The following is a 27,888-nucleotide window of genomic DNA, read 5'->3' as shown; positions in this document are numbered from 1 at the left end:
GAACAAATAGTCACAGTTACACAGCACCTCTGAGCAACACGCTTCCCCAACCCTGGCCGGCGAGGGTTGCTTGTGACAAGAATGCCATCAAGGTCTGTGTTCACCCTAGTGCTGGAGAATCCTCCCCTGACCAACAGTCCTCTTGGGCAGAGGGGCTGAGCAGACAGTCAGCCTGGTTCTTTGGCTTCACTTTGTGTCCCCAGATAGAGGCACCACTCTTCCAGACATTAGCTCACAGGGCAACCGGCCATTTTCCTCCCTTAAATTCACCACCTTACTCCAGGATATGGCCTTAAGATTGGTCTGCCAAGGACATTTCTTGGGGGTCTCTTTATCTATGTGCCCCTGGGCTACCATTAGACTGCCCAAAGGACATGGAAGCACAGCAGCTAGTGGCCAACACCTGGAGGACAGTCCAGCTCCATGGCTGGAAAGGATTGAGTTTCATGCCTGGACCATGTCTCTCCTATTCCAGGGCCAGATGGGTGAGGTGGCCAGAATGGCCCATTGCTCCCCAGAGCTGCCACTTTGATCTCTTTGGAAAAAACAAAGGGGTTGCAGATAGCTATGGGGTGTTGCTTTGTAACTGCATGGGACAAATGCCATCAGCCAGCCCACTGTATGCCAGCCAAGAAGAGAGCAGGCTGAGCACTGCAGAAGAAAAATCACCAGAGATATTTTTACATCAGCCATTTCTAGGGTATTGCCGCAGCCCACCTCTGTGCTTGCTTGCAACGTGAGTTGAAGCAGAATTTTCTTCCCCCAGCGCAAATTTTCTCACTGGCATCTCTGAAGTGCAAGTTGCCATGGAAACCATTTTGTCTGTGTCCCACGTTGCCCACATGCACTCGGAAGAAGCTGCAGAAGCAAAATGGCCGTTGTGCAATGCCGCAGGGTCTCAGCATATGAGGCGCTTGTGTGCTACACAGCACCCTTCCAGTTACGAGACCCTCTCAGAGAAACTGCGGACAATTGCTTGGGAAAGCAATGAAACTCATGGACGTTATGACGCGCTCTGTGAGAGAAGGAAAGCGGCCCCACCTCACCTTAACTCTTGCAGTGCTTTGCGTGGAGCTCCACACCGATCCTGCTGTGCTCTCAGCACAGTTTTCCAGGCATGCTTCACCCTTGCCAGTGTCACTGTGTCATTCCTCCTCCTCCATACACGGAGAGGACAGCCTTGCTGTACTCATGTGGTGCGGCTCTGTCCACCCCGAGAAGCCCAAGTGCTGTCTTGAAGGGACAAAGGGTGCAAGTTAAAGAGAGTTGCATCTATACCCTTAGACTGCATACATTTGACTTCATCCTGTCCTCTGCCTACTGGGTGCATTTGTAGCAGGCTGTTTGAGAAGAAACCATTTTGCAGTGGGCTATACAGACCCAGACCCTGGTGGGTGTGATGGCAGCAGAATAATAAAGGCAAGACCTGGCCACAGCAGGGGACTTAGCAGAAAAGACGAAGGAAAAAGGAAGGCTTTGAAATATTATTTGGCTTGCTCACATTGGAGTGAAGAAGGTCTATCCTCCTTATTATCTGGAGTTCCCTATCAAGAGGAAAAAGAGTGCAGTTACTGAGCCCCTCCTGTGTCACCCAGGAGTCTAGGGTGGTCATACTCAGGAGCCAGGGTCTTCTCTCTGTGCCTCCATTCATTATTTGTCTCCAGAGACTCTTGTTCCTGGCACCATTCTGGAGATCCGCAAAACGCCTGCTTCCCTCTCAGGTCATGCCTCCCACTGGGTTGTGTTGTCCTGGCATCAGGAACAGCCCAGATCACAATCTCAGGCAGCCAGGCTCAGCCAGCACAGACGCTGTCAACGCGCGGTTTCCACTCTTGCTGCGGCCTCGGGCTCTTTGATCATCTGAAGGCGATGGGTGCACACAGGGCTTTCCCAGGGTGGAAGCTGTGTAAATGGCAAGTACAACTGCATCCACCAGCTGATCCTTGCGAGGACTCTGTAGCGAGCAACGGTCTTTGCTTTTCCTGTCGCCGTGTCCTGGCATATCATGGCAACCTTCTGAGCCACGGTTTGGCGCAAGAACTTAACATGGTTGCCTGTTAACAATTAACATGTGTGTAGTGTGATCCTGCTCTTTACGTCTGGCACATTCTGGATGCGGGGGAGTTGGACAAGAGCATGGGACTGATGTTTGTGTGGTGCCCCGTTGACTGTGAATGGTGTAATTCCTCCCGTGGCCAGAGTAAGTCAGTGTAAAACCTAGAGACTTCAGGGGAGAAGCACTCAACCCAGCTGGAAAATTCATCTGCCTTGGGGTAAGACACCAGTCCCAGCAGTGGAAAAGATAATATGGAATTTCAGAAAAGAGGAAATCAAGCATTAGGAATATGCAATTTGTGCCAGTCGTCATGGAGTTGCCAAGCAAACTAAATTATTCTTCTGAAAAAATTAAAATTTAATTGATAGCAGTAACTGCATGGCTATAACACAGACTATGGAAATGTTTTTTATGTACAGCTTCAGGATGTAAGAGTGGTTTATCTAAAGTATAAAATTAAGTAAAGCACATACTGAGTGGCCATGGTGGATCTTGAAGAGCAGCTGTTAGTGAAAAACTGCAATGGGACATAGATATTCCTACAGGTATGAAGGGATCTGTGATGTGATTGATACTTCAGTATTCCTGCCATTGCTCTGGAAGCAATCATTGAGATAAAATCTGTGAGACAGCAAACAATGATGCCAAATAATTTGGATTGTTTGATAACCAAGTACTGAAACATATTTGAAGACTGTCAATGCAGAGCCTTCTAGGTAGAAGCAAGTATTGTTGGTTCTACCCTTAGGACAGAACTATGGATGTAGTGGAAACATTGACTGGACAGGTGGTCTCTAATATTGACCAGGGGTTCAGAGATCATGAATTTTAAAACATAAAGGAGCCCGTGTTGTCCTTAGATGCACCCCTGAGGGGTCAAAGCAGCAGCCGACAGTGGCTTGAACCTCTGTACAAAGGTATCCTGGCTGGGAAAGCTGCCCGCAGATCTGGGGATCACATTCTTTACAAAGAGGCTGAAAAAGCAGAGAAAATGTCCACTGAGAATATTTGGAGAAAAACCCCTGATGAGCTTCTTCAGAGAGGTGAGAGTGGCTGAAGTCGAAGCGTGCTGCCTGTGGTGTGGGGTGTTGTCTCCAGGAGCGATGACAGACGAGTGCCTCCACGGGGATGCTTTCTCCAGGGGCTCTCCGCACTGGGGAAGCTGTTTGCAGAGTCAGTGCAAGCCAGCTCCAGCACAGCTGGGATAGGAAGGGCGGTGAATTTGGAAGAAGGCAGCCCTCTCGTCCTTGCATCGTCTCCATGCTAGGACCAGAGCCTCCTGCCCAGTTTCATCACATCTCCTGTTCCTGCTGCTTGGGTATCTGGACACCTCCCCGGAGACTCCCTTGCCCTGGATACCCTGCAGGCAGAGGAAACCAGCCTGTGGTGGTCTCTGCCATGCGACCCACACAAGGATGGCCTGGGACAGGGATGAAGAAGGGCACTAAACCCCAGTCTGAGGTGGAGGTGGGCAGCGGGGGGTGGCAGACAGCAGTCAGGGACAATGAAGAAGGAAGGGGGTGCAGGGCATCCCCCACAGCTCCTCACCATCTGCCTGCAGACTGGTGCAGTGCGTTCCCCACTGTCAGTCCTGTGGAGGATGTGATTTGTGTGAGCAGCTGGGACACAGCGGGGGGACACCCTTGTCACAGTGTCAGCTATCCAGCCAGACTGACAGGCAATGGTTAGTATCTGCAGAGAGTAAGGTGCCCAAGGGCATTATTTCTAAGGTGCAGGAGCTTCAGGGAGGAATGGGGTGGAGAACAAGGTGGAAGTGTCTGAGCAGCCGTTTGGCCTGAGCTGTTGCCGTTGTATAATACGTTCTGGCCCTGTCTCCACCTCTTCTCCCAATGATACCCAGGATGGACTGCAGTTGCACAGCAGGTCTTGTGCTGTCCCTAAATGCTATCTCAGCTGAGAGGGACACAACTGACCCTACTGTGCAACTCAGATGTGCCTGGTGGAGTCAGCAGGCAGCACAGCTTCCTGCTCCAGCACCGTGCAGAGCAAAGCTGCCATGATATGGGCATCTGTGTTGTCATTACTCAGCTCTTCTCACAGGACATGAGATCTAGGGCTCTAAGGGCCTTTGTCACCTGTTGTGGTAAGGCATTAGCTGTCTTTTTCTATCTGCCAATCCACAGACATGCAGCTCTCAGATCACAGCTAACCCTTGCAGGAGGTTAAAACCTTCGCAGGAACAAAAGCACAAACGCCAATATGGTGGTTGCTATTTGCTCAGTTTATTAACTGCGCGATTGCTTTATATATGCCTTTCTGTACATCACGAGATCTTTAGTTCCCCGTTCTTTCCATACATCGTGAGATCTTTTGTGCGCCTCTATTCTTCCCATACATGGCAAGATCTTCCGAGCGCCTCTCCCTACAGTCACCCTCCCAAGCACAGTGTACATCACCTCTGGAGTCCCTGTCATCAAAGAAAGAACCTGCAGCATCATTCTATGCCAAGTGATGAGCACTGAGGTGTCTCTCCCACTCCGCTGCATGGTTACTGCATCCCTGCATCATCCATGCACAGGAGCATTCCCACCATCCACCAGGGATTTGCCTTTGTCCAAGGCACAGGGCTGGGGGGAGTTAAAACAGGAAGACAGCAGTTACACTGGCTTTTGGATGCCAAGAGGTTTCTGAGCAGGCAGGGAGATATTCAGGTGACAGGTAAGAGATGGGACATGAAACATCAATGGCCAGAGGCAAAGATGGTGACAAATGCAAAAATAGCTTCTGTAAAATCGGAAAGAGTGGAATGCACAGAAACACAGTCAGATGTGCCATAGGAGTGGGTGGGAAGTTCCACCAGAATAATTTTCTGAGGGAAAACCAGCAATCACATGTTTGAAATGTTCTGTAGAAAAACTTTCATTTTGACAAAAATCCAATTTTCTTTTGGAAAACCAGCCAAGAGGTGGCTGGGCTTCAGCTGCGGGCACATCGTGTCCCAGGAGATGGGAAACCTTGTCCTCAGTGACTTCCAGCCCACTGGGACTGCTGCATAGCAGAGGCTGGAAAGGAGCTCAGAGAGATTGGTCACTGCTTGGGGGTTTCCTGCAGATCTTCACCTCAGAGGATGCTGGAGCGTGGACACCAGTAATACGGTGATGCATCACTGGTGCAGAATGGCTGGAGATGAAGCATGCTGGGGAGCATTGGCCCCTGTGCAGCCCTTGGTTCTTCCCAGCACGTACTCCTACCATGCTGGTGCTCAGCTTGGGTGTCCATGGGAAAGCTTGCTGAGGGGATGTGGCCGTGTTCCTTCACAAGATAGAACTGAGATCCAGGGCTGTCAGAGTCACTTCCTTTATCTCTGGCAGCTCTCTGGAGTCACTGGGTCACCAGAGTCTGCTCTTGCACTAATAATCTGCAGCCCTGGGCATTGAAAGGTATGGTGGCTTGTGCCTGTGCAGCATCTTGCTCAAGCAGAAATGGTCTCACCATTTGAAGAGGCTGGAGGTGTGCGGTGGGGGGGGCACAAATTCCCTGGCAAAAGGGCCATATACGCTTCTTCACTGGTAGGCAGATGTGCCCTATCACAAGGGGAGAGTAAGAGCTCTGGGCTTGTCCAACATCTTTGAGCTGGTATGAAGCTAAAAAGAGGGAAGGAAAAAGGGCTCAATGACAAATGAGGCACTCTGGAACTTCCAGAGTCAGGTCTTCTCAAAACCAGGACATTGTCTTCACAGTGATGGGTGCAGAAACATGCAAGAGTTCCCATCTCTGAAACCTGCTTTTCAGAGGCTGCAAACATCTCCTCGGCAGACCACCCTTGTGTGCGTGCCCAAGCCCCCTGTCCCCCACCCAGGAGCCCACCAGAGTGCTCAGAGCTCCCCTTGCATCCTGCAGCCCAGCTCTGCATTGCCCCAGCCAGACGTGGATGGTGCCTGGGACACCTCAGTACTCAGTTCTTCATACTGTTGCTGAGAAATGTTCATGTCTTTGCAAATGTTGAACTAGCTCCAGGGTGTCTCCAGCCCATGCAGCTCCCATGTGAACGCTCCCGTCTCTGGGAGAACAGAAAACTTAGAGGGCTGCTTTCCAACCTGCCAGATGTGGCTTTCAAAGACATCAAACATGATAAATGGAGGCGTATGGCCTCGGGAGTAGCACTGAAGGATGCTGAGCAAGCCAAACAAAGCCAGAGCTGGCCCAGTTGTGTCAAAATGGCATGTAGGGGCAAGAGCTGAATGGCACCAGACTTTCTGCTGTATTTGATGTACCTCACCATAGGAGCCAGCTGGCAGGATGGAGTGTGGAGCCTGGGTGTGCTCCGATGTGCACCAGAACAGATAATTGGTGGATTAGGGCTCAAACACAAAATCCAGAGCACAGGAATATGACAGAAAACCTGCCCCTTTGAGAGCTGTGCTCTCCTGTCATGTGTGATGGATATTTGCTTAGATAAAAACCTTGATGCCGAAGGACAAGATTGATTGCACAAGTTCTATTATGAAACCAGCCTAAAACCAAATAACTACATGATAAGACAAGACTAAACAGCACTGCTTTTGAAAAAACCCTAGTTTTATCTCATCTCCTTCCCAGAAAGTATTGATAATGTACTTACAACTCAACACATCTGGAAAACAAGACACACAGTCTCAAGGTGGGCTTCATGGAAAGATGAACACACGGGTAGGGTTATCTGGTGAAAAATGTCATTGAGAGTCTTTGTGTCCAACAATCCAGTTCTCCAAGGCTTCATTCTCCTTCTGTAATCCTGCAAACTGCCCTTTACTTTCCATTTCAGTTGCCATGTCAAATCCCACCCCTGATCTAATGCAGAGATGTGCTAGAAAATTCCAGTCTATAGATTTCTAATATTAACTAAACACCACATTTCTCCTTTACTTGTTTTTCTATAAAATTAAATTTTGTGTTTTCAGCTTCTTGAAGCAGATGAATCCTCTCTACCATGACCACTGCTCTTGCATGTGTCAAACCTGGGGAGAGAAGCATTTCAGCCTTAGATGGTTAATTTAGCAAACTCAGGAGTTTGAAATTGGGATTTTGTATATCGTGAAGGGAGTTCAGCACTACTTCAACCCCCAGACAAATACTTTAGTGTAGCTAAGGGTGCTATGTTGGAAGACTCTTGGTATATCCTAAAACCAAATAGAGGTAATAACCTGCAGAAGCCAGTTACTTCACCAGTGCTTAATTATACTCAGTTTACATAGTTTAAATGAATATTTACTGCTTCTTGGACTCAAATGTCCTGGCTTCCTCCTTTTCTGTTTCGCAGTTGCTTTGGGACGGTCCCCTGCAGGTTATTGCCCAGCTTTGCCTGAGAAGTTAAGAATGAGAAGGAAATCTCTGCATTGGACCTGATTTTCCCTTCTCACATATGGTGCGCTTCACCCCAGTACTGCCCACGCCCAGCACCCTTGAGCCAGGTACCCCAGAGAGCAGGAGGACACAAGGTAGAGCCACGTGCCCTGTGTGTCCGTGCAGGTTCTGCAGCACTCAACAAGTTCCCAGGTGCTCCTGCCATGCCCTCACTCGAGAGCTCCCAGAGCCCTGTCCTGGGCCCATTAGATCCATCTGTAAATGCCTCTTGCACTCAGTCTCTAGCACCCAGGGTTTCTGGGCCTCTTTCATACATCAAGGGCTGTTTCACTTCTCTTCCCTGCTCCAACCCATGCCCAGGGGATCAGAGTTCCCACAGTGCCATGCCAGACGTGCCTGAGTGACCCTTGATTCTTCACCGGTGGAAGATTCTTCACCATGGGACGCACACGGGTGTCCCACCAGGGATTCTGTGGGTGCCCTGGCCCTCCTGTTTGCACCTGTAAGATGTCTTGGAAGAAAGATATCTGAGGAAAAAGAGCAGAGCAAAGGTGGTGAGTGTTCATAAAGGCTCTGGCCAAACAGTTCTTGGATGGAGCCCTTCCTTGCCATGGGGGTAGCTATTGCTGCTGGGTTTATGCAGCAACACCCCAGGGCACCCCTTGTCTCCTATTTGTTCTTTCATTTTCCTTCCTGTCCAACCAAGCTCTGCCCCCTCATAAATTTCTTCAGACTTGTAAAAAGGTTAAATACAAGCTTAAAAGAGAAGTGCTAGACTGAGACCCATCTAGTTCAGTGACTGGTAATGGATTGGTAAAGTCACCTGATATTCAGGACTTCAGGTCTACTCTATTCATGCCACTCCCTGCTCCAGAACACTCTTCTCCTTTCTTTGTATCTTCTCTAGGTTTATTCCATGCAAGGTGAAGTGGTCACCATTACCTGCCCCTTGCAGTAGATCAAACTTGTGCAGATGTTTTTTTGCTCTGTTCCAAATTACACTGCTAATTATTCTTGAAGGAGAGCTATTATGCCTGCAAGCTTGTCAACTTTTTTCCAACTGTATCAGTTCATCTAATAGAAAATTCTGTTGTCCTCTATGGACCTTGCTTCTTTCATATGCTTAGATCATCATGCCTACAAAAGCGTTAATAGTAATTATTCTTAACATTGCATTTGTCTATTAATTAGTACTAATTAATCCTAACATTGCATTTGTCTTTTTGAGCAGCATGAAGCCGTGAGCAGATGTATTCACAGACCAAGTCAAGATCTCTTTCTGAGTGCCAATTAACAGCTAACGCTCTCCTGTGGGCCTTCACCACGTGCATTCCATCTCACTGGCAGACCCTGCCGTTTGCCTGCTGGTCACTGAGAGATCTGTAAGGTTTCTTTTGCAGTAGTTCACAGTCAACTTTATATTTTAGCATAGTGAATAATTTAGAATCATCTTAATCAGATGATTTAGACATCTGCTCATGCCATTTCCCAGGTTCTGAGTAAATAAATGCATGCTACTCCCCATTGTAACAGCTGAGCATCTATTCCTTTTCCTTAGTTCCTATTTTCTCTCCAATTACAAAAGCAGAGAGGTTCCCCCTGTTATTTCAGAGTTATTTAATGACCTTTTGCAACATACCTTAGAGGAAGTGTCTCGAGAATAACCAAGTCAACAAAGTATGAACTAGTTGACCTGTTTGCTGGTGCCTCAGCTCTTGGTTCTGAGACGTGACTTCTCTGTGCAGAAGGGTGCTGACCCTTCCCCAACAGAGCACGCTCATTCCTGTGGCTCTCAGCCCCTTCACTGCAGTGTCTGATCCTCAAAGCACCCATCTGGTTTTGTGCAATGGATGTATTTATTATGTGCTTCTGTGCTTATATTTCTTTGACCTGCCTTGTTAGGACTTCACTTGCCAGAGTCACTGCTTTCCTCCTTCTCCCTGTTCAGACAGGACTCACAGCCTGTCCTTCTCTGAGGGACATCTGTTTGCTTCCAACTGTTGTGTTCAATCTCCTGTGTAACTACACTGCTATGCTTCTGGAACAGGTTTCCAATAGGTCACATATATATTTACCTGAACCTTTCATGTGAGGTCTTCAGGCAAGTCACCCTCTCTGAATTCACTCTTTTAGTTTCTCCTTTTGCTTCAGCCAGATGCTCCATTTCTTTGCACTTTTCCCTTTTCAATTACTCAGTACTACAGTGGGTATTTTGGGTTGCTGCTTCTCCTGGAAATCGCTAACTGTATCTACATGACAGGTGCCTTTTCTACAGTTACCTCTTGAACCTGTGCAATTCTTCAGACTAAATCAAGTGTTGCTTTTCTGCCTCACTTTTCCACCCAGCTGGCATGCTGAAATAGCCCAACCTGGCTTTGTCCTGATTTATCCTCCCTGCACGGAGGGGATCCATGTTCCTCGTTACCCTGTTTTCTGTGCTGGCACCTCTCTGAGCTGCTGGTGAACTCAGAGTCCTGTCAGGTACCCGATGTCAAAGCCAGCCCCAACTCCGGGGTCCCCCTTTCTCAGCTCAGGAGGATGCTGGGGTATTTATTGATCTAATTAATGTAGCTGCTGGATTTAAGATCCCTCTTTAGAGGAGCATTATTTTTACTTATGTGCCCATGAGTTCCTTTTGCTGCAGCTTGAGCTTGTTGCCTCCTTGCTGTGTGTCCCGGAGAAGAGCCCGGGGCGCCCCCTGCTCTGTAACCCCGAGCTGGCAGCAAGCTGCGGTCGGACACTCCCCCCCTTTTCTAGGGTCCTTTCACCTTGAAGATGGCTTTGGACTTGTACCGGTGCCTTTGTCATCAGAAGGGATGTTTCTGCATTGAAACCTCTCAGATTCAGTGGTGAAAGTGTGGGGAGGTTTCTGTTTTCAAGAGCCATCCTCTTCTCTGAAGCTGTTTGGGTTTGTTTTCTTTTTGTATAATGGGGCCTAAGTAATTCAATATACACATCCTAGAGAGGCCCCACCAGCCTGTTACGACTCCCTTGTCTGCCTGAAGCCTGGTTCCTGGCACTCAGTCCTCTGGGTCTGACTGAAATGTGCAGGTAAAATCACTTCGGGTGGCAGAGTGACAGTAGTGTACTGGTGCCAGGAAGATTATCAGTAAATAAGACAGTTAAACAACCTGTAGCCTCCAGGTTTGTGGATGTGTAATTTAGCTTGGAGTCTGTGAGCATAGCCTGGAAATGCAGCCCTGCTCCAGAGGCAGTGAGCCAGAGGAGAAGAAAGATTAAAAATCACTTGACTCAGTGCCTGCAAGACTCATCCTCTGGGATGGGACACCTTCCAAAACATGGCACTGAGCATGCAGGAAAGCCTCATTCTCTCCTGAGATTCTGGATGTGGGGTAAGAGCTGGGGGCACTGTGCAGCACTGCTGTCCAGGTGCTTGCTGCGGGGAAGATGCAGACCCCGGTGAGGGTCCTGTGCAGGAAAGCCCAGAGGGGTCCTCTGAGCCAGGTGCTTGGAACTGCACAATGGCCTTGGGGTTCTTTATGTCCCATGTGCTATTCTTGCCACATTTGCTGTTTGTTTTCCATAAAATAGTCTAATTAATAGGAAAACATCAGCATGTGGCTGTTAACACTCTAATAGTCACCTGCAACAGAGGTTTTCAGTATATCTCAGGCCGGGATACTGTCCTCCCAAGTGAAGAGACATCAGATTTGATGCACAAGCCAGAGCAAATATCAGCATCTCCTCTGGCTCTGCTAGCTCCAGAGTGCAAAGGCTGGAGGCAAAAGCAGCCTCCTCAGGAGCCCGGAGTGAGGTTTTTGGGCAACTCATCAAGGGTCTTGTCATGGGCACTGATTCAGATCTTCAAGGCAGAATTGCTCCAGACTGCTTGTATGAAGGAAAGGCGGAGCCTTCTTGGGGTAAAACCATCTTAAAACTTTGATGGGCAAAGCACCAGGCTGCAGGGCTGCTCTGTGGGGCATGTGGCTGGGATTCTGCTGGGCTCCAAGTGCTCTTGTCTGACCCATCCAACACTGCTCCTGCTTCTGGTGAACCTGCAACACTTCCAACAACAGGCAGAAACCCTTTCTCTGCCTTCCCCCTTTCCTCACATTGCTTCAGGGAGCACAAGGGATCAGGCCCAGCGATGGAGAATAGCAAGTCTGAGTGCCAGGGCAACACGGCCCCAGCCACTCTGGAGCCGACTCTCCACTCCTTGCAACGGGCACACCAGAGTCAGGGACTTCCCTGCACTTCACCAGAAAACTCCCTTTTGCCGAGGAGGTGTCAGTGCTCTGGCTCACAGCACCTGTCCGTCCCTGCCCGAGGAAGGATTTGCTGCTGAGCTGTAGTGTGGACAGCTCTTGGAGTTCAAAAGCAAATAGATGAAGTGTTTCTCCTTCCAGCTACCATTACCAGAGATCCCTGAAATGAATGTGCCCGTGTGCTCTGCTTTTATACCTCTTGGGCAAAGGGACAGCAACAGAGCACTCTTTAAATTCAGCTCTCGCTCTTCTCTGTGTATCTCTCCCTTAGCAGGGGAAGCATCCTGAGTATTTAAACACTTGTGAAAGCACCTTTTATCCTGCAGCTGAAATGGTCTCTGAGAGCTCAAAAACCAGGGCTGAGGGTCAAAGTCATAACGGTTTAGAGATGACCAGGAGAGATTACACCCTCCCCTGCAGGGACGTTTCTGTGCTCTAGCAGCCCCCCGGGACTCTGGGCAGCCGCGTGGCTCTGCACGGTGCCAACGTGCTGCGTGTGGAACCCAGGGTGCGACGGGCTGGCTTCCTGCCCTGGGACAGCTTTTAAACCCGGGCAGGGAGCTGACAGCCACCACACCGTGTGCGTTTGCTATAGCAGCTGCCATCCCAATTTTGCAAGGCCCTTTTTGCAGTCAGCAAAAACCTCCTGCCCGCAGCCCTGGGCAGCAGCACCGGCCCCGGCGCTGGCAGCTGCCTGGTGCCATCTCGTGGTTAAATAACTTCTCCGGAGCAACCCTATTCCTGTCCTGCCACCGGTCTTCCACTAGAAAGGAAAGAATACTTCCAGTATTAATTTTTAGCAGGATATTCCTGCATGTCTTTGCACAGGCAGGTGCCTTCCAGGTTGGGTAAGAGCATCAGTTGGTGCTGCCTGTGCAGGATGGGCTGAGCAATGTGTACCTGACCCTCCCTTATCTGGGGATGTTCTTACAACTTCATAATCTTGTATGTCTGCAGGGGAACAGCTCGCCGCGTTTCGCAGCCAGGATGGCCAGGCCTATGTGGTCGACGCTTACTGCCCTCACCTTGGGGCCAACCTCAGCGCCGGTGGGCGCGTCGTGGGCAATTGCATTGAATGCCCCTTTCACGGCTGGCAGTTTCAAGGAGAAGATGGAAAATGCACCCACATACCCTATGCTGGAAAAGGTGAAACATGCCCCCCAGATCCACAGAAAGCATCTGTGTCCTCATTAAAAGCTACTTCATTAAGGAAAAGTGGTCTTTATAATAATTCACCCTCCTTCCTGCTCCCCTATTTCATGCAGCACCCTAATTCTCCTCCTGGGTTGTCCATGTTGGGGCTTAATTAAGTTCCAGATGATAACTGGGACTTTAGTCTAGTTAAATAACCTCCCTTCTTTCTTTTAATAGTCCTGCAACTCCTGCAGTCAGCAGGTAGGGCATAAAAGATTTGTCCACTGCACCAGCAGGGATGGATCTGAGGTGCTATTGGATTTCAGGAATGATTCTGTCCTCTTATAGTGACAGTTTACACCATGTCAGTGCTTAAAACTGTTGCATTAGCATGATAGAATAATCCCTTAATTGCAATTTTTTCCCCTTTTAAAGCTTGGAGGGAACTTTTGGTTGGAATCCAGGAGAGCTCTAGACATGGCTTGCATTGACTGTGAAGGAAGGGGATCTTACTTAAAGTTCACATGTAACAATAACTTGATCTGGCTGCACTAAATAGTTTAAATCACCAATTCTAGATGTAGCTGAAACCAGTAAACAGACTTACCTATAGTTTTGCTTGGGTGTATGCTTAGTTATTTTCCTGAAAAGTTCAACTTTGTTTGGAATTGATTGGGTTAGCAATGAAAACTTTGATTAGCAGCAAAAGTCAGTCTTTCTACTAACAGATTATTTTTCCCAAAGTGAAAGAAACATTCCATCTATATGGGATAAGATAAAAAATTTATAGATCTCACCAAGCAGCAATTCCTTTTTGTGTGTGTGTGTTGTTTTCAGAAAAAAAAAAAGACTGTCTTTTTTTTCCCATACATACTCAGTCAAGGAGCTGCACTCAAGTGAACACAAAAATGAGCATGAATATTCTGGACATATGCAAATGCCTGCCAGAGTGCCTTGTTTCATCTGCAGTGTCTGTACTCAAGTCATTATTATCCATAGTTATTAAAAGAATGAAACTGCAGACAGCTGCTCTGCTCTTATACAGCCCAAATGGGTCAGGCTGATTGAAACAGATTTAAAAGCCATCTGTGCTCATGCAGGTCACTTTGACAGAGAGGGATTTTGGAGAGTTTGGATGAGCAGCTCCTCCAGCTTGCAGTGGAGACCAACAGCCAAACTGAGCCACAGAGCCCAACGTGGTGTTAGGTGAAGCTGGTGCAGGGTCTGGAGCACAGGTCTGCTGGGGAGCGGCTGGGGGAACTGGGGGGGTTCAGTCTGGAGGAGAGGAGGCTGAGGGGAGACCTCCTGGCCCTCTGCAACTCCCTGCCAGGAGGGGGCAGAGAGGGGGGATGAGTCTCTGGAGCCAAGGAGCCAGCGCCAGGACAAGAAGGAATGGCCTCGACTTGCACCAGGGGAGGTTTAGATTGCATATTAGGAAAAAATTCTTCACTGAAAAGTTTGTCAAGCATTGGAACAGGCTGCCCAGGGAAGGGGTTGAGTCACCATCCCTGGAGGTATTTAAAAGACATGTGGATGTGGCACTGAGGGACATGGCTTAGTGGTGGCCGTGGCAGTGTGAGGTTAATGGTTGGACCTGATGATCTCAAAGGTCTTTTATGTCTGCAAGGGGGCAGATGAAGCCCTCTTTAAAATTCAGTGAAGTGCATCTCACCCAAGACACCAGATTTTTTTGGTCAGAAATTGCATTGATGGTCTTCTCCTGCCCCCTCTAGTATTCATTGACTAAAAGAGAAACAGAATTTCTCCTATTATTTCACCTCCCACATGACTGTACAAGGCTGAATAACAAGGAAGCACTATCTCTGTGCTTGTTTGCAAATTAGAAAAAAAGCAGTAATGAAGTCAAAAGCCTTCCAGTCCAGTAGAAGCTACACTTTCTGTCAATTGGGTACATATAAATGCCAAAACTCATTTCACTGGAAGGAGTGCAGATATATTCTTAATGCCACTCATGATACTGCAGTATTGTAACAGAATGACATGAACTTGAAAGGTAGAGATGGCTTTTACTCTCTGCACATCTTAAAGCATCTCCTTCTAGCTTTTGAGGAGGGTCCACTGATGCAGCAGACATCAACTTACCTGAACAGTTTTAAGTGTAGTGGAAGAGGCTGCAGAGCAGCCAGCTGTGTTGCTTCCTTAAAAAACATATGCAGAACACCCAACTAAATTAAAACCAATTTAAGCAAAGTCTCTTCTGTGAAATTCAGAAGCTGTTGTCCTTCTTCAACAGCCTGAAAGCTGGAAAAGTGTCACCAGAGAGTGTGCCACATCAATACCTCCCATAAAGATGATCTCTGAGTCGTGGTTCGGGACCCTTAGTGCCAGCTTCAGCCTTGGAGATGCCATTTTTAACCAATTCCTCTCTGTCCTCTGCAGTGCCAGAATTTGCGAGGGTGCGGACCTGGCCATCCTGCGAGGTGAATGGGATGCTGCTGCTCTGGTACCACTGCGAAGGGATCAGCCCAACGTGGGCAGTGCCCGAGCAGCGTGAGATTGTCACCGGAGAGTGGGTGTTCCGTGGGCAGACAGAGCACTTCATTGATGCACACATACAGGTAGGGAGCCCTGTCCCTCCGTGGGGCACATCCTCTCCTATAGTCCAGTTCAGGGACATCTCCTCCCAGTTAACCCATTCAGGGACAGCTCCTCCCAGTTAACCAGGCTCTGCCTGCTCTCAGTCATCACTGCTCAGACCTAGAAATACATCCCTGCGCTGTACACCGAAAATATGGCATATGTTCCCCAAACACGGATCGTGAGCTTCTCAAGTAGAGAACAGATGTTCTGGGTACTTAAAAGGAATCTGTTAATTTGATTTGACTTACAACTGATGTAATTTAAAAAAAGATTTTCTAAGAATTGCGGCACTTAGTGTCAGGAGGCTTTTCAACTCATTGATCACTGGAATGAAAGCGCGCAGTTATTTTGCTGTTAATCTTCATAATCACCATCATACGCTGACAAATGTGCCACGGAGAACAAAATGGCTGTTGCCTCCATCGCCTCTCAGAGGAAATGAGTCCAGAAAAGGGGAACCATTTCATCACAGGAAACAGAAGGGACTGTTGGCGGTGGTCCTGGGAGGGAGGAGGGGTTGGCCATGGGTGGAGGCTCCTCTGGGAGAGCGATGGGAAACAGCAGCAGTTTTGAAACTGGGCAATCTGTGGAGGTCCTTGGGAGATTTTTATTTGCATGCCACTGAGCAGAACACTTCTGTTTGTAAAAGTCAATGACAAAAAAAAGACTCTTAACCTAGAGCACACTTCTCTCTAAAGGCAGCACCTGCCTGCTGACTAAATCACAACTAAGGTGGGTGGAATAGAAGGGAATGGAGAATTATTAGAAGAAATTAAGAAGGTGCATGAGACACAGGAGATGCAGCTCTGAGAGTGTGCAGAGGAGTTGTGAAAAGCAGGGAGAATTTGGGAGATTGAGGAGATAATAATATTTATTTCATGTCTGCTTTTCAGTGCAAGCCATTGTACACAGGTCTATACTGGGGCCAGTCTGTGCTACTTGCCAAACTGGTGGAAAGCTGGTGTATTTGAGTAACAAAGCAGTTAAAACATCTCTAAAAGCAACATATTGTGGGTAGGCTGGTGGAGTTTAAAGTTCTAAAAGTATGTGAAAACTAGTCTAGGAGCACAAGCACAAAAATGCTTTATTTCTTCCATTTCTCACATGGCCAAAGGAAGGACTTACTCGGAGTCCCAACTGTGCAGCTCCAGAAGTCAACATGCACAGACTTCTTTGAGCTTAAAATGAACTCTCAATTTTCTGAATTTCATGTTTAAATGATTCCTATACACTAGTTAAGAACTGGTCCCAGGTCAGTCTGTGATGAGGCCTCTTCCTCCACGCACTCTGTTGCCTCTTGCTGTGAGCATCTCTGCTGTGCCCTGGGCTGTACCACAGTGACGCTGCTGCTTTGCAACACTGCCAGTAGGTACAGGCAGCTCACACCCAAGGCAGCTCTTGCCAATGGCAAATTGTTCCCCGATGGCAGGAAATCCCTGAGAATGCGGCTGACTCGGCTCACCTGGCTTTTCTCCATGGGCCAGGTATTCTGGGCGGATCTGATTTGAGATACACAAGGTCCAAGCTGTGGGATTTTATGAAGCACATCTGGAAGGTAAGACCCGAGCTCCCCTCTTAGCCATGAGGAGGTCAAAGTCATACAAACCAGGTTTCCTTTCTGTCTCAAATCATCAGTCCCACCTCACCCCCTCTGCTTCATCCCCCCATCTTCAGGTCCAGTCTGTTTTCTGTGCCTCTGAGGGTTTTAGCTGCGCTCCCTCATCTGTGCTCATCTCTAGATGTTCCTCACCATCTCACTGCTACCTCCCCTTAGTCTGTACCCTCCATCTCTTGGACTGAGCCGACCCTTCTTCACCCCTCCAGGCTGAGTGGTGGCCGGAGCTGGAGCCCAACGAGCATTGCTCCCGCCTGCTGGTTCAACACAGCGCAACTGTCTTTGGGAAACACGTCTCCTTGATGGATCTGACAGTTTCTGTCAGGCAGGTATGTCCTGTGCTGGTAACCACCAGCACCCTGAGCTGAAGGGCTTTGTCACCTGGAAGTCTGAGTCTTTGCCCATCCTGCCCAGTGTAGCTTTTCCTGGCAAGTGCATCAGACACGTGGGTCAAAACTACACACTGGCATTGGGCTGCTCCCTGGCTGGGCAGCACAGAGAGAAGGAAGGGGTCATAGGGGCTACTGTGCCCACAGAACAACTTAAAAAAAAAAAAAAAAGAAAAAGAAATAAAAGCTAGTACGTGAGAAAACCAATCCCAAGGGACCTTCATACCACATTGTCCCAGCACTTTACAATACTGGTGAGGACCTTTCCAGTCCATGGCGAACATGCCTGGGGAAGGTGTAGCAAGCACTCAGTACAGTAAGAAACATTTTGAGGATGTTGATCAGTGTGATCCAAAAAACTCAGGGTTTTTCACACAGCTTTCTGGAAAGCACAAAGATTTGTCAATTTATGAACATTTATGCTAAAGAAATAAATTCGTACTAAGGTTGAGAGCTCCTCCTGAAGTTAAAAGTTTGCTCATTATTTTCTTATTTTCTGGTGGTTTGTTTTTTTGGTTTGTTGTTTGTTTTTGTTTTTGTTTTTTTTTTTTTCCTTTTGGAAATATGTTTATTAACCACCCTCTCCACTTTCAAAAAATCAGAAACAGCATGTCTTGCAGATCAAGATCAGCCCTGAGGGAGATAATAGAAAGTTGACACAAATTGATAAAGAATTAAAGGAAATTAGAAATAATGCCACTAAACATGAATCAATGGGAACAGATATTCTCACTTTCAGTTTTAGTTGTGGGTTTGGGTTTTTTTGACGAAATGCTAAGCTTGCCTGATAAAACTATGAACTTTGTTCTCATACCTATTCCCATATTAAAAATTCAGAACAGCAAAACAAGTCATGATACAAAACTTTGATAAGGGATAGATCTCAGTGTAATTAGGGAATTATCACTAAGTGGATATTGATTGTATCTCTGTTTAATTCTTAGATCTGTGCTATTTAGCACTGATATTAATGAACAGGAGAAAAAAGACATTAAAAAAACATTACAAAGAGTTTGTACCTGACAAAACATTAAAGGAGTAGTGAACAATCTAGCCCAAAATCCCAGCAATATTTGCAGTGCTTCAAAGAACCAAGTGTATGACCATGTAGCTGTGTATTTGGGGGCACATCAAAGAGCTCAGAGCAAGTACTTCATGTCATGCAAGATAAAAGGTTGAACCTGATTTCAGCTAAAACCTCTAGTGACTGTTGTAGCTACAAAGGAGAAAGCCAGAGCAGGAGCAGGGACGTTGTATTACCTCCATACCATGTTTCAGTCACTAGTACTGAGCTCAGAGTCCAGGACCAGTGTCAACAATCCAGTAAGGCTGTTGACCTGAAGGTCATTCAGTGATGAACAAGATCAAGTGAAAATTTGGAAGCATTTCCTAGATTAGATTTTTAAACTGTTTGGGACTGGTAGAACACTGTAAACTCTCAGGGATTCCCGTGGGCCCACAGCAAAGTCATCCTGTCCTGACCCATCTGTGGATGTCCCAGGCCAATACATGGCTCTGCTGGATTTCCCTGGGCCTGGGGAGCATTAACAGTTGGCAAGTGGTCTGTGACTCATGGCCCTGACAGAGCTTGACTTTGTGCATATCATCTGATGAGAAGATGGAGTAAAGGGGGCTTTGAGCACAGTTTAGGAGACATCTCAAGCAGACCTCAAGCTGTTAGAGTTGCTGTACTAGAGGGCTGGACCATTGAGGACTTTCCCCTGAGTGTGCTCTGCTGCTCTGCAGGTGGGGCCAGGGCTGGTTTTCCTGATCTTTGAACACGCTTTCCTGGGCCATGGGATCATCCTGCAGACGGTGACTCCCCTGGAGCCTCTCCTGCAGAATGTTGTTCACAAAATCTACTACCAGAAGAACATTCCGGCCATAATCCCCAAGTTCATCCTGAGAGCAGAGTGCATACAGGTAACGCCTCCAAAGAACAGCAGCTAAACGTTATTCCCTGGAGCTTGGTGGCTAGATGTGAGATTGAGAGTAGTTGCCCACATGGGTTTAGTTATATGTGGAAGCAAAGCACTCATGGGCAAGATCCTTTCAGTGCTTGGCGTGATCTTTCATTTTTAGTAGCCCAAAGAACTAAACTAGAGGTTTAGTAAAGAGGATCCCTGCAGTGGGTCATGTGTTGATGGTGGCAGAGGCACTACCCCTCTCCTATGGATGAGGAACTCCCAACCTAGACAAGGATAAGACAGCCTCTCCCAAGCTGCAGGAAGTCTTTGAGTGAACTAATAACTGCATCCAGATTTTCAGCATCCCAGGCAGGTGCTTTAAGATCATCCTTTCACCTTTGCTAAGAACTGTGCCAAGAAACCCTCCTGTTGTTAAATTATCATGAGATTCGGCATCTCTTGCCCCTCCTGACAGAGGTTTTCCAGGTCCTTGACACTGGAATTCATGGAAGTGGTAAAAGGTCCCTCTGGAGGTCTCCAATATCCCAGCTGGAGCAAGACCATTGCCAAATTCAAGCATGTCAAGCGTGGCCTTGATGGCCTCCTCCTTTGGAGAATGCCCCCACATCCTGGGCTTCATCAAGAGGAGTGTGATCAGCAGGTTGAGGGAGGTGATTCTGCCCCTCTACATGGATCTTGTGAGACCCCCCTGCAGTGCTGTGTCCAGCTCTGGGGGCACCAACATCAGAAGATCACTTGCTTGAGTGGGGCCAGAGGAGGCCACAAAGATGCTCAGGGGGCTGGAGCGCTCCCCTGTGAGGACAGGCTGAGAGAGATGGGGGGGTTCAGCTGGAGAAGAGAAGGCTCTGGGGAGACCTTATAGCAACCTTTCAACACTTAAAGGGGCTACAGGAAAGATGGGGAGGGACTCTTGATCGGGGGTGTAGGGATAGGATGAAGGGTAACGGGTTTAAACTGACAGAGGGCAGATTTAGATTAGATGTAAGGAAGAAATTCTTCCCTGTGAGGGTGGTGAGACACTGGCACAGGCTGCCCAGTGAAGCTGTGGCTGCCCCCTCCCTGGAAGGGTTCGAGGCCAGGTTGGACGGGGCTTTGGGCAACCTGGGCTGGCGGAAGATGTCCCTGCCTGTCACAGGGGGGTTGGGGCTAGATGATCTTTAAGGTCCCTTCCAACCCAAACTGTTCTATGATTTCTCTAGCTCCTTGGGTGACCCATTCCATTATTGCTCTACCCATATTGTTAGTTTTTAATGTCCATTTTGAACTTCTCAACCTGCAATGTGTGGTTGTTATTTCTCATTATACCAACTGGTACTACCAAGAAAAATCTGACTCCATCATCCCTGTAATTCCCTTACAAGCAGTCAGGAGAGTTCATGTCATTCTCTTCTGTCAGGGGTTAAAGCTTGGAAACTGCTTGGGCTGACCAGAGAGGGTTTCACTGGTACTACAGTAAAAATCGCCAAAAGATTTTCAGATGCCAAACACCTATCCCAAATAGAACTTAGCTGTGTTAGCCTGTATTGTGTAAATGCTGGCTTAATATTTTGCATCTTACTAATGTGAATGAGCAGCACTAATTTCTGCAGAGACTTGCCCACAAAGGAAAACGCCATAATCTTACTGTGTGTCTGAGCAGAGTTTAAGATGAAGATGCTTAGTTTATAAAGACCCGGTTGGCTGGAGCTACCCAATGAATCAAAAATCTCAGGTGGAGCAGCTCCTACCTTCACACATCTATTTATTTTTTAGTATCTCCTATGGCAGGGGCAGTCTAAGATGAAAGTGGCTTCTTGTTTGGGAGCTACAATGGGCTAAACATCTGCTAACTGTGGACAGAGCTGTAGTGTTACAAGTTACAAACAGCATGGGCTGTTCCACACTGGACATTTGGGAGAAATGCCGACAGGTAAATCTAGTGTGCAGGTAGCACGTGCAAAACTGCTGGTTCAGCTTCGCCGCCCGAATGGGACCTTTCTTCTTCCCCCAGTTTGAGCGTGATATGACCATCTGGAATAACAAACAGTACCTGCCCAAGCCACTGCTGGTCAGAGAGGACTCCAGCATCCAGAAGCACCGACGCTGGTATGCCCAGTTCTACAGCGAGAAGAGCATGAGGCTCCCAGTGCAGGAGGGCCTGGACTGGTGAGGACCTTGCTGTCAGCTGCAGAAGGTGGCCAGAGGCTCTGAGGTGGCCCCTGCCCACCCTGGGCTGGTGGGCAGTGGTGCGGGGCAGGCATGATCAATATAACAAATACTGGCACTGGCACAGGGAGCAGAGCCTGAGCCCTGGTGATCCGCTTTTACCTTCTATGCTCAGGGCAACAAAGTCCAAAGGGTGTAACATGCTTGCTCTTGTGTCTGTGCTGCAACATATGAGCTGAGCATGAATTTAAGATTGCCAGAACTGTCTTTTAAGTCCCCTTGCCTCTCGCTGCTGCTATCAGTTTGAGTAGTTATACAAAAAACTTTTTATCTGGTCTTTTATTGCCTGAAATGTCCTTTCCCAGCCAGGCCCTTCTGTTGGCTGGGGCAGGGTTCAGCTCTCCTGGGGAGCCTTGGCCAATGTCTGCATGGCATCCGAGGTGTGACTGCAGAGCCCACAGATGTATGCTGCCTTCCTCTCTCTGGCAGCAAGCAGGGCAGTGTGGGTTTTAGCTGCCCACTGTGTCCTTACCATACCTGTGGGCTTCCTCGAGCCTACGGAGCTCCTGCATGAGTCAATTCCTGATGGAGCTATTGCACCTAGTTGGGAAGAAGAAGGACTATCCTGGTGGCCAAACCACTTGGACTGACAACTCTGCAAGTCAAGGATGTGAGTAAGATCCTGCTTTGGTAGCTCCTGGATTCCAGCAATAGCTTGGGTACATGGTTGGCTTTAAAATTTGTGTCTCATGGCAAAACCAAAGGTATTGCTGTCACTGTGATCAGAAATTAAGCTAACACATGTGTACTAGGCTGCAAATCTGTCAAAAACTGGTCTGGATTCTCCTGTGCTTTGTGCCTACATGCTCTATATGAAAGGGCTAAATTCTGCCTTTGCTTCATACCCTGGAGAAACCTGTAATCTCCACAGGCAGAGCCTGCCTTGTATGGTTAGCAGGACTCTTGGCAGTTACTCTATGCCACAAGCCAGCAACAGCAAATGCTCAAATCCAGGAGCTTTCCAAGGAGACTGGTAGCTGCTGTTCTCATGTGCTGTGTGCTTGCGTCTTGTGCATTCTGCTCTTTGCTGAGACTTCTGGTTCCTCCTTCATCATTAATCCAGAGCAGGACCAGGAATGTGCCATCGCAGCTCTCTGCCAGTGCAGAGTCCATCACCCACCCTGGCAGCATCCCAGATGTAAGCTGTGCCTTTACCACTCACATCTGGCTATTGCACTGTCAATATTTCCCTATTAAATTTTTTAAAAAAATTATCTCATGTTCATGGTTTGTTGTTCTTCACTGTTTCGTGGGGTGAGAACACCACGGGAGGAGTGATTCTGCAGCTGGCCCATGCAGTTCTGCTCCAGGAGCCACAGGGAATCTCCAGCAAGGAACCTGAAGCACTGCCCAACAGCCTGCGCCTCTTGGGAACCTGAGAGCACTAGTATGTCTCAGTGGCCCTGCCCAGGCTCACCTGGGGCATTCATCCACACCCTGCCCATGGCCCAGGAGCCCCATTTCAGCTCAGCTCTGGACCTTCAGTCCCTGTCCTGAGCTGTAGGAAGCCTCCAGCTCAGCTGCAGACATGGCCATGCCTGGCGGATCTGAACTCTGACCACAGACCAACTTCCCAGCTTGACCTTCACTCTGTCCCATCACCACAGACCTGCCCAGTGATGGCTGGGCTGTGTCTGGACACCCTCACCAGATCCCAACTCCGAGCTGCAGGTCGACTTTCCACCTTGACCTCAGACCTGCTTTATCACCATGAGCTTGCCTGATTAGAGACTTGTGGTTGAGCCTGTGGCTGGGCCTGCCCTGCCCGTCCCACTCCTTCATCTCCCAGCATCCCATTCCTTAGGGTGCAGCCACCCTCACAGTGACAACGATGAAGACGCAGTAAGAGGCAGAAATCGCATCTACCAGACCAGAAATGTTAGATTACATGGCACGGGTCACCCACACGTTCAAGGGGGCACAGGCCACCACACACAGACACACACAGGTACAGACCTCTTGTGACACAACTGGGCTGTTGCTCCCTGGCCCTTGCTGTGTTCTCACATACAGGATCTTGGGATGCACAAAACTCCAAGGCAGGCAAATTGTTGAAGATCAGATTAGAGATGATGAGTTAAATTAGTTTTGCTAGATTCATCAGTCCTTCTGATGAAATCAGAAGAAACTAATACCTCCAGCAGAGCCTGAATTTTGAGCTACCATTTCCTTTATTACTAAGGCTAAAGTAGTGTCCTGTTAAGGCAGAAATTAGAGAATGAGAAAATAAGACAGGATTAGCTTAAGCCTCTTGTTTCCATTTGCAATCTTATTTATCCTTTTAAATGGGTCTAGCAAAAAGGACCATTCAGTGCCAAAAAGCACTGGCATGCCAAGGAGCACTGTTCTAACAGTCTGCTCTGCCTTTTGGCTGTATATTATCCACTTTACATATTTTGATTTTCAAACAAATCCTAACTCCTATCTTGTTAGGATGTGAAGGCGTCTAATCTTATTGTTTACTAAAATAACTTTTATAAATCTACTGCAAAGCTACAGCCATTCTTATTATTGTATTGATAGTTGTATTTATTATCTTCACACTTGATCACTAGCCAAGAGTTTATCCAATTGCCAGACCCTATTATTATTCCATGTCATTAGGGGTTTTTTTCCCCAACTACCAAATTAATTACAAATTTCCCAATTCTCAAGCAAAGGTTTGGTTTTGGTGGTTTTTTTTTTTTTTTTTTTTTTTTTAAGGGGGTGTGAGGGGCATTAGAAAACCCCAAAGAATATCAAAACAGGACAAAGAAAAGAATACATGAAAGGTGACAGACAGCGTACCTTGGATTTTCCAGCAGTAGGCCTGGTCTCTTCCTTTGAACCCTGGTCTACGTACTTGTTCCACTTGGGACAACTCCCTGGTTGTTTCTGGTACGTTTGGAGATGGGTCTTGGAGTTCCTGATGGCATCAGCTACTGCGTTCCTGCATGCAAAGCTGCCAGTGATCCCCGCTCATCAGTGCAGCTTTGGGACCCTGTGAGACACTTCAATGCAGGTCAAGACCAACATAACCTCTAAGTAGGTTAATTAATTAATTAATCTATACACGCAGATTTCAGTGCCCTTCTGTATTTTGGCTATTACTATAAATAGCTGCCAAGGGCCTTGTCTCATGGAAAGGAGTGAGCCTGCTCAGTGCCCAAATGCCTCTTCTCCTGGGGCGAAAGCAAGTTTGCAGGTGGCGCTGCTGATACAAGCAAATCTTGGAGCAGGCGGGGCAGAAACATGGTACATTAAGACTATCGTGCCCAGTACCAGCTTGCACCACCTCAGCAGCATAAAAGCCAGCTGAGCTGAACCTGTCCCGGTGGTGTGAATACAAACGCTGCATTACAACACACCAAACCACCCCTCCAGCTGGCCAAGTAGACCTGGTTCACTTTCTGCTACATATAAACATCTCCCTGGTGAGAGAGGAGCAGGTTTACTGCACTGGCAACCAAGCACGAGACAGAAAATGCTCTGGAAAACTCTTTTAGGAGGTTTGGGTGCACAAGGGATGCAGGGAGGAGCCCGCTGTAGAGCTGTACAGCTGATGAGGTCCATCAAAGAGACTGCTGCTGGGACACGGGTCACTCTAACAGACACTTTCCCTCTTCACAGCAAGACACTCGGCACTGGGCGATGTCCCATTCATGTGCTCGAAAAAATACAAAACCCCAGACACTCTTTTTTTTTTTTTTTTTCTAAAGGTTGTTTTATTGTAAAACCATAAATACAACACTGACATGAAAATCCTCAAGCAACGGATGCTTTCTTACAGTTACAGTTTGTCTTCTGCCTTGGCATCAACTCTGAAAAGAATGTTGCAGAAACATGTCTCTAAGATATCTTCAAATAACCAAGCTCTGGCCTGGAGCGCTCAGCTTGTTTGGAAGCTAAGTGGAACTATTCCTCCTCTCTTGTGGAATATTTCCATTCAGACAGCAACAGACTTGTAAAAACAGCAACATTTAAACACCTTGATTTTTTTTTTCTTTAATAATCCTTTTCATTTGACGTCAGTCTAAGTTTCAAACAGCACTGAATTCATTTAGCTGTAAAAAAACCAAACCAAAACAAAACAAAATCCTAAAAAGAAAAAAAAATCAGAAGAACTTGAGTTGGCCTCAAGCGTTCATATATCACAATGAAAACCAGCAACTCAACCCCGTGCAATATTGCTCTCTATTGAGTCATTCGATCCACACCAACAATACATGAGACTTCAAACAGGTTTTGTTTTGTTTATTAACACAGCAAGTGTGACATTAGATAACCTTTTAAATACAGTACATGGTACAGTGCGGGGCCAGCTGCCCGCACTTTTCCCCATTATGAAGACAAAGCCAGCGGTGGCGGTTTATAAAAATATTGTGTTGCTACAAAAGTATAAATTAATGCTACCGGTATTAAGAAATATTAAACACATAAAACTTATAAGGATTAAGAAAAATATTCATTAATACCTGTAGAAAACTCTGGCCTAAAAAAGATATTTTTTGTATATTTTTTGTATATTTTTTTGTATTTTTTAAGATGACATGAGATTCTTGCACTCGCAGGTAGAGACACACGCAGGTGCATCTGTGGTATTGCCTAGAACATCTGCATCTACAGAAAGGAAGGAAATGCACACAAGTTACCGAGGGGAGGGAAGGTGAGGAGGGAAAGGAGAACATTAATTGTCTGCTTGATGAAACAACAAGAATTCAGCTCCCAACAGGAGGTTTCAAAAAACGAACATACAAACGAGGAACAGCTTCTCTTTTCAGACTGGCTGCAAACAAGGATTTCCTGATGGTTTGGTTTGTCGGCATGACACTTTCTAGCTACGGCGTGGACCAGAATCCTCACTGTCTGGACGATGTGCGTTCCTCCTGGACTTACAGCCTTGTCTAGTCACCTGTCACGAATTTTTTCAGTTCATCTGTTATCAGTTTTCCTTTTAAATAATTAAAAAAAAAAAAAAAAAAAAAAATTAAAGTCCCAGTAAGTTTAAAGGGACCATGGAAAACAGCTCCTAAGACTGTTGCTCCTTCCAGAATACATGTCTCCTTCCGTGAGCGGAAAGGTCCTTCTCCATAGATAGCAAGAAAAAAAAATAAAAATCCCTCCTCCCACCCCCCCCAGCCCACTGGAAAAAAAAAAACCACATCCTATCCACACACATTGCAGAGACCGCCACAAGAACCCCCAGAAGACTGAAAACAAGCATTCAAGGCTGATGAGGCTGGAAGTGTCTTTTTAAGGAACTTTGGTTGTAAAAAGCAAGGATTTGACATGCCTGTACTGATCAACTCCACTGTAAAATATTCCTATTGTTAAGGCTGTGCTGCTCACCTGGGTACCAAGACACGTTGACCACTGTCAGTGATGCTAGAATGATGGGAAGGAAGAAAATCCTTTCAGTCAGTGGTTGATGTTGTGCATCGATGAGCCATTCACGTGACCCATTTCAGAAGCTATTCTAAAAAAATTCAAACTCAGCTGCCTACAGATCACCAAACCCTAAAGGGTCTACTGGATACACCGTTGTCTAATGTGAGCAAAACTCTTCTGTCAAGTTGTAAAACAAAGGACTCTAACAGGAGTAGTAAAAAACCCAACTAACCAGCCAAACAAAAAGCAAAATTAAACAGAAATCCCCCAAACATTCAATATATAAAATTAAATTTCAGGGCAATACACTCTCATTGGTTTACCATTTCTGGCCTAGCATAAGCAAACTATCCCACAGCTCTAACGAGGCATTCAACTTGGAGCTGTGCTTGGGTTTATCTCTATTTTATTGTTTTGTTCAGTGACATTTCCAGAAGCCCCAGGAAGATGATAACCCGTGGCACAGGGACAGGTCCCATGCACTGTGAAAAGGGAGTTCTTATTGCTACGGAGCAACACCGTAAGAAGTATCTGACACAGGACACTGTGTCTCAGTTGATGTTTCTGGGTATTCCCAACAGATCCCACGGATTCACGATCATAGTGTAGCACTGAAAATGCACAGCAGAAGCAGCAAAACATTTAATACTCTCCCTCACCCCAATTCTTTCACCTTGGCAGTGTAACACATTTGCTTCTCAGCTGGTGTTTTCTCCTCTGCCCCTCCTGCCAGCTGACATCCCTCCTTCACGAAAACCGGTTAATGTACATACTGGAGTGCTGGGAAGGGTTTGGTGCTAGTGGGGAGTGGCAGGATGCAGAGGAGGATGCTCTGTGAACCCTCCTGGACCTACCAGGCAGGACTGGCATTTTCCATCTCTACATCGGGTCTCTTTTCTCTCAGCAAGGTCCAAAGCAGCCTTGTGCCTTATGGAGTGTGCTCCACGTACAGCCTTGTTTTAAACGACAGAACTCAAAAAACATTCCCATCACAGACTCCCCCCAGATGAACAGATTTCTCCTCCCTGAAAAAGTTTCCCAGAATCTGTGTTTAGTGTCTTCC

The 27,888-nt window shown here is 47.3% G+C and overlaps 1 protein-coding gene across 1 annotated transcript; it reads left to right on the top strand.

The window, feature by feature from the left end:
* Positions 1–12,533: 12,533 nt before the first annotated feature.
* On the top strand, positions 12,534–22,651 carry LOC113486626 (cholesterol 7-desaturase-like). Its single transcript, XM_026860695.1, has 6 exons — positions 12,534–12,732; positions 15,121–15,299; positions 16,751–16,876; positions 17,146–17,265; positions 19,072–19,248; positions 21,244–22,651. Exons 1-6 carry the CDS (start codon positions 12,534–12,536, stop codon positions 21,400–21,402), a joined length of 960 nt encoding a protein of 319 aa, XP_026716496.1. The 3' UTR covers positions 21,403–22,651.
* The last annotated feature ends 5,237 nt before the right edge of the window (positions 22,652–27,888 follow it).

Source organism: Athene cunicularia (assembly GCF_003259725.1).
Source record: "Athene cunicularia isolate RWA chromosome 17 unlocalized genomic scaffold, athCun1 chr17_part1, whole genome shotgun sequence".
Lineage (NCBI taxonomy): Eukaryota > Metazoa > Chordata > Aves > Strigiformes > Strigidae > Athene > Athene cunicularia.
This window is presented reverse-complemented; position numbering and strand designations above follow the sequence as displayed.

Bases quoted from the DNA above. Each gene is read 5' to 3' on its own strand.
- LOC113486626 (XM_026860695.1), top strand. From the start codon at position 12,534: ATGTCTGCAGGGGAACAGCTCGCCGCGTTTCGCAGCCAGGATGGCCAG. The intron at 12,733-15,120 runs GTGAAACATGCC...TGTCCTCTGCAG, and splicing joins CATACCCTATGCTGGAAAAG to TGCCAGAATTTGCGAGGGTG. The intron at 19,249-21,243 runs GTAACGCCTCCA...TTCTTCCCCCAG, and splicing joins TGAGAGCAGAGTGCATACAG to TTTGAGCGTGATATGACCAT.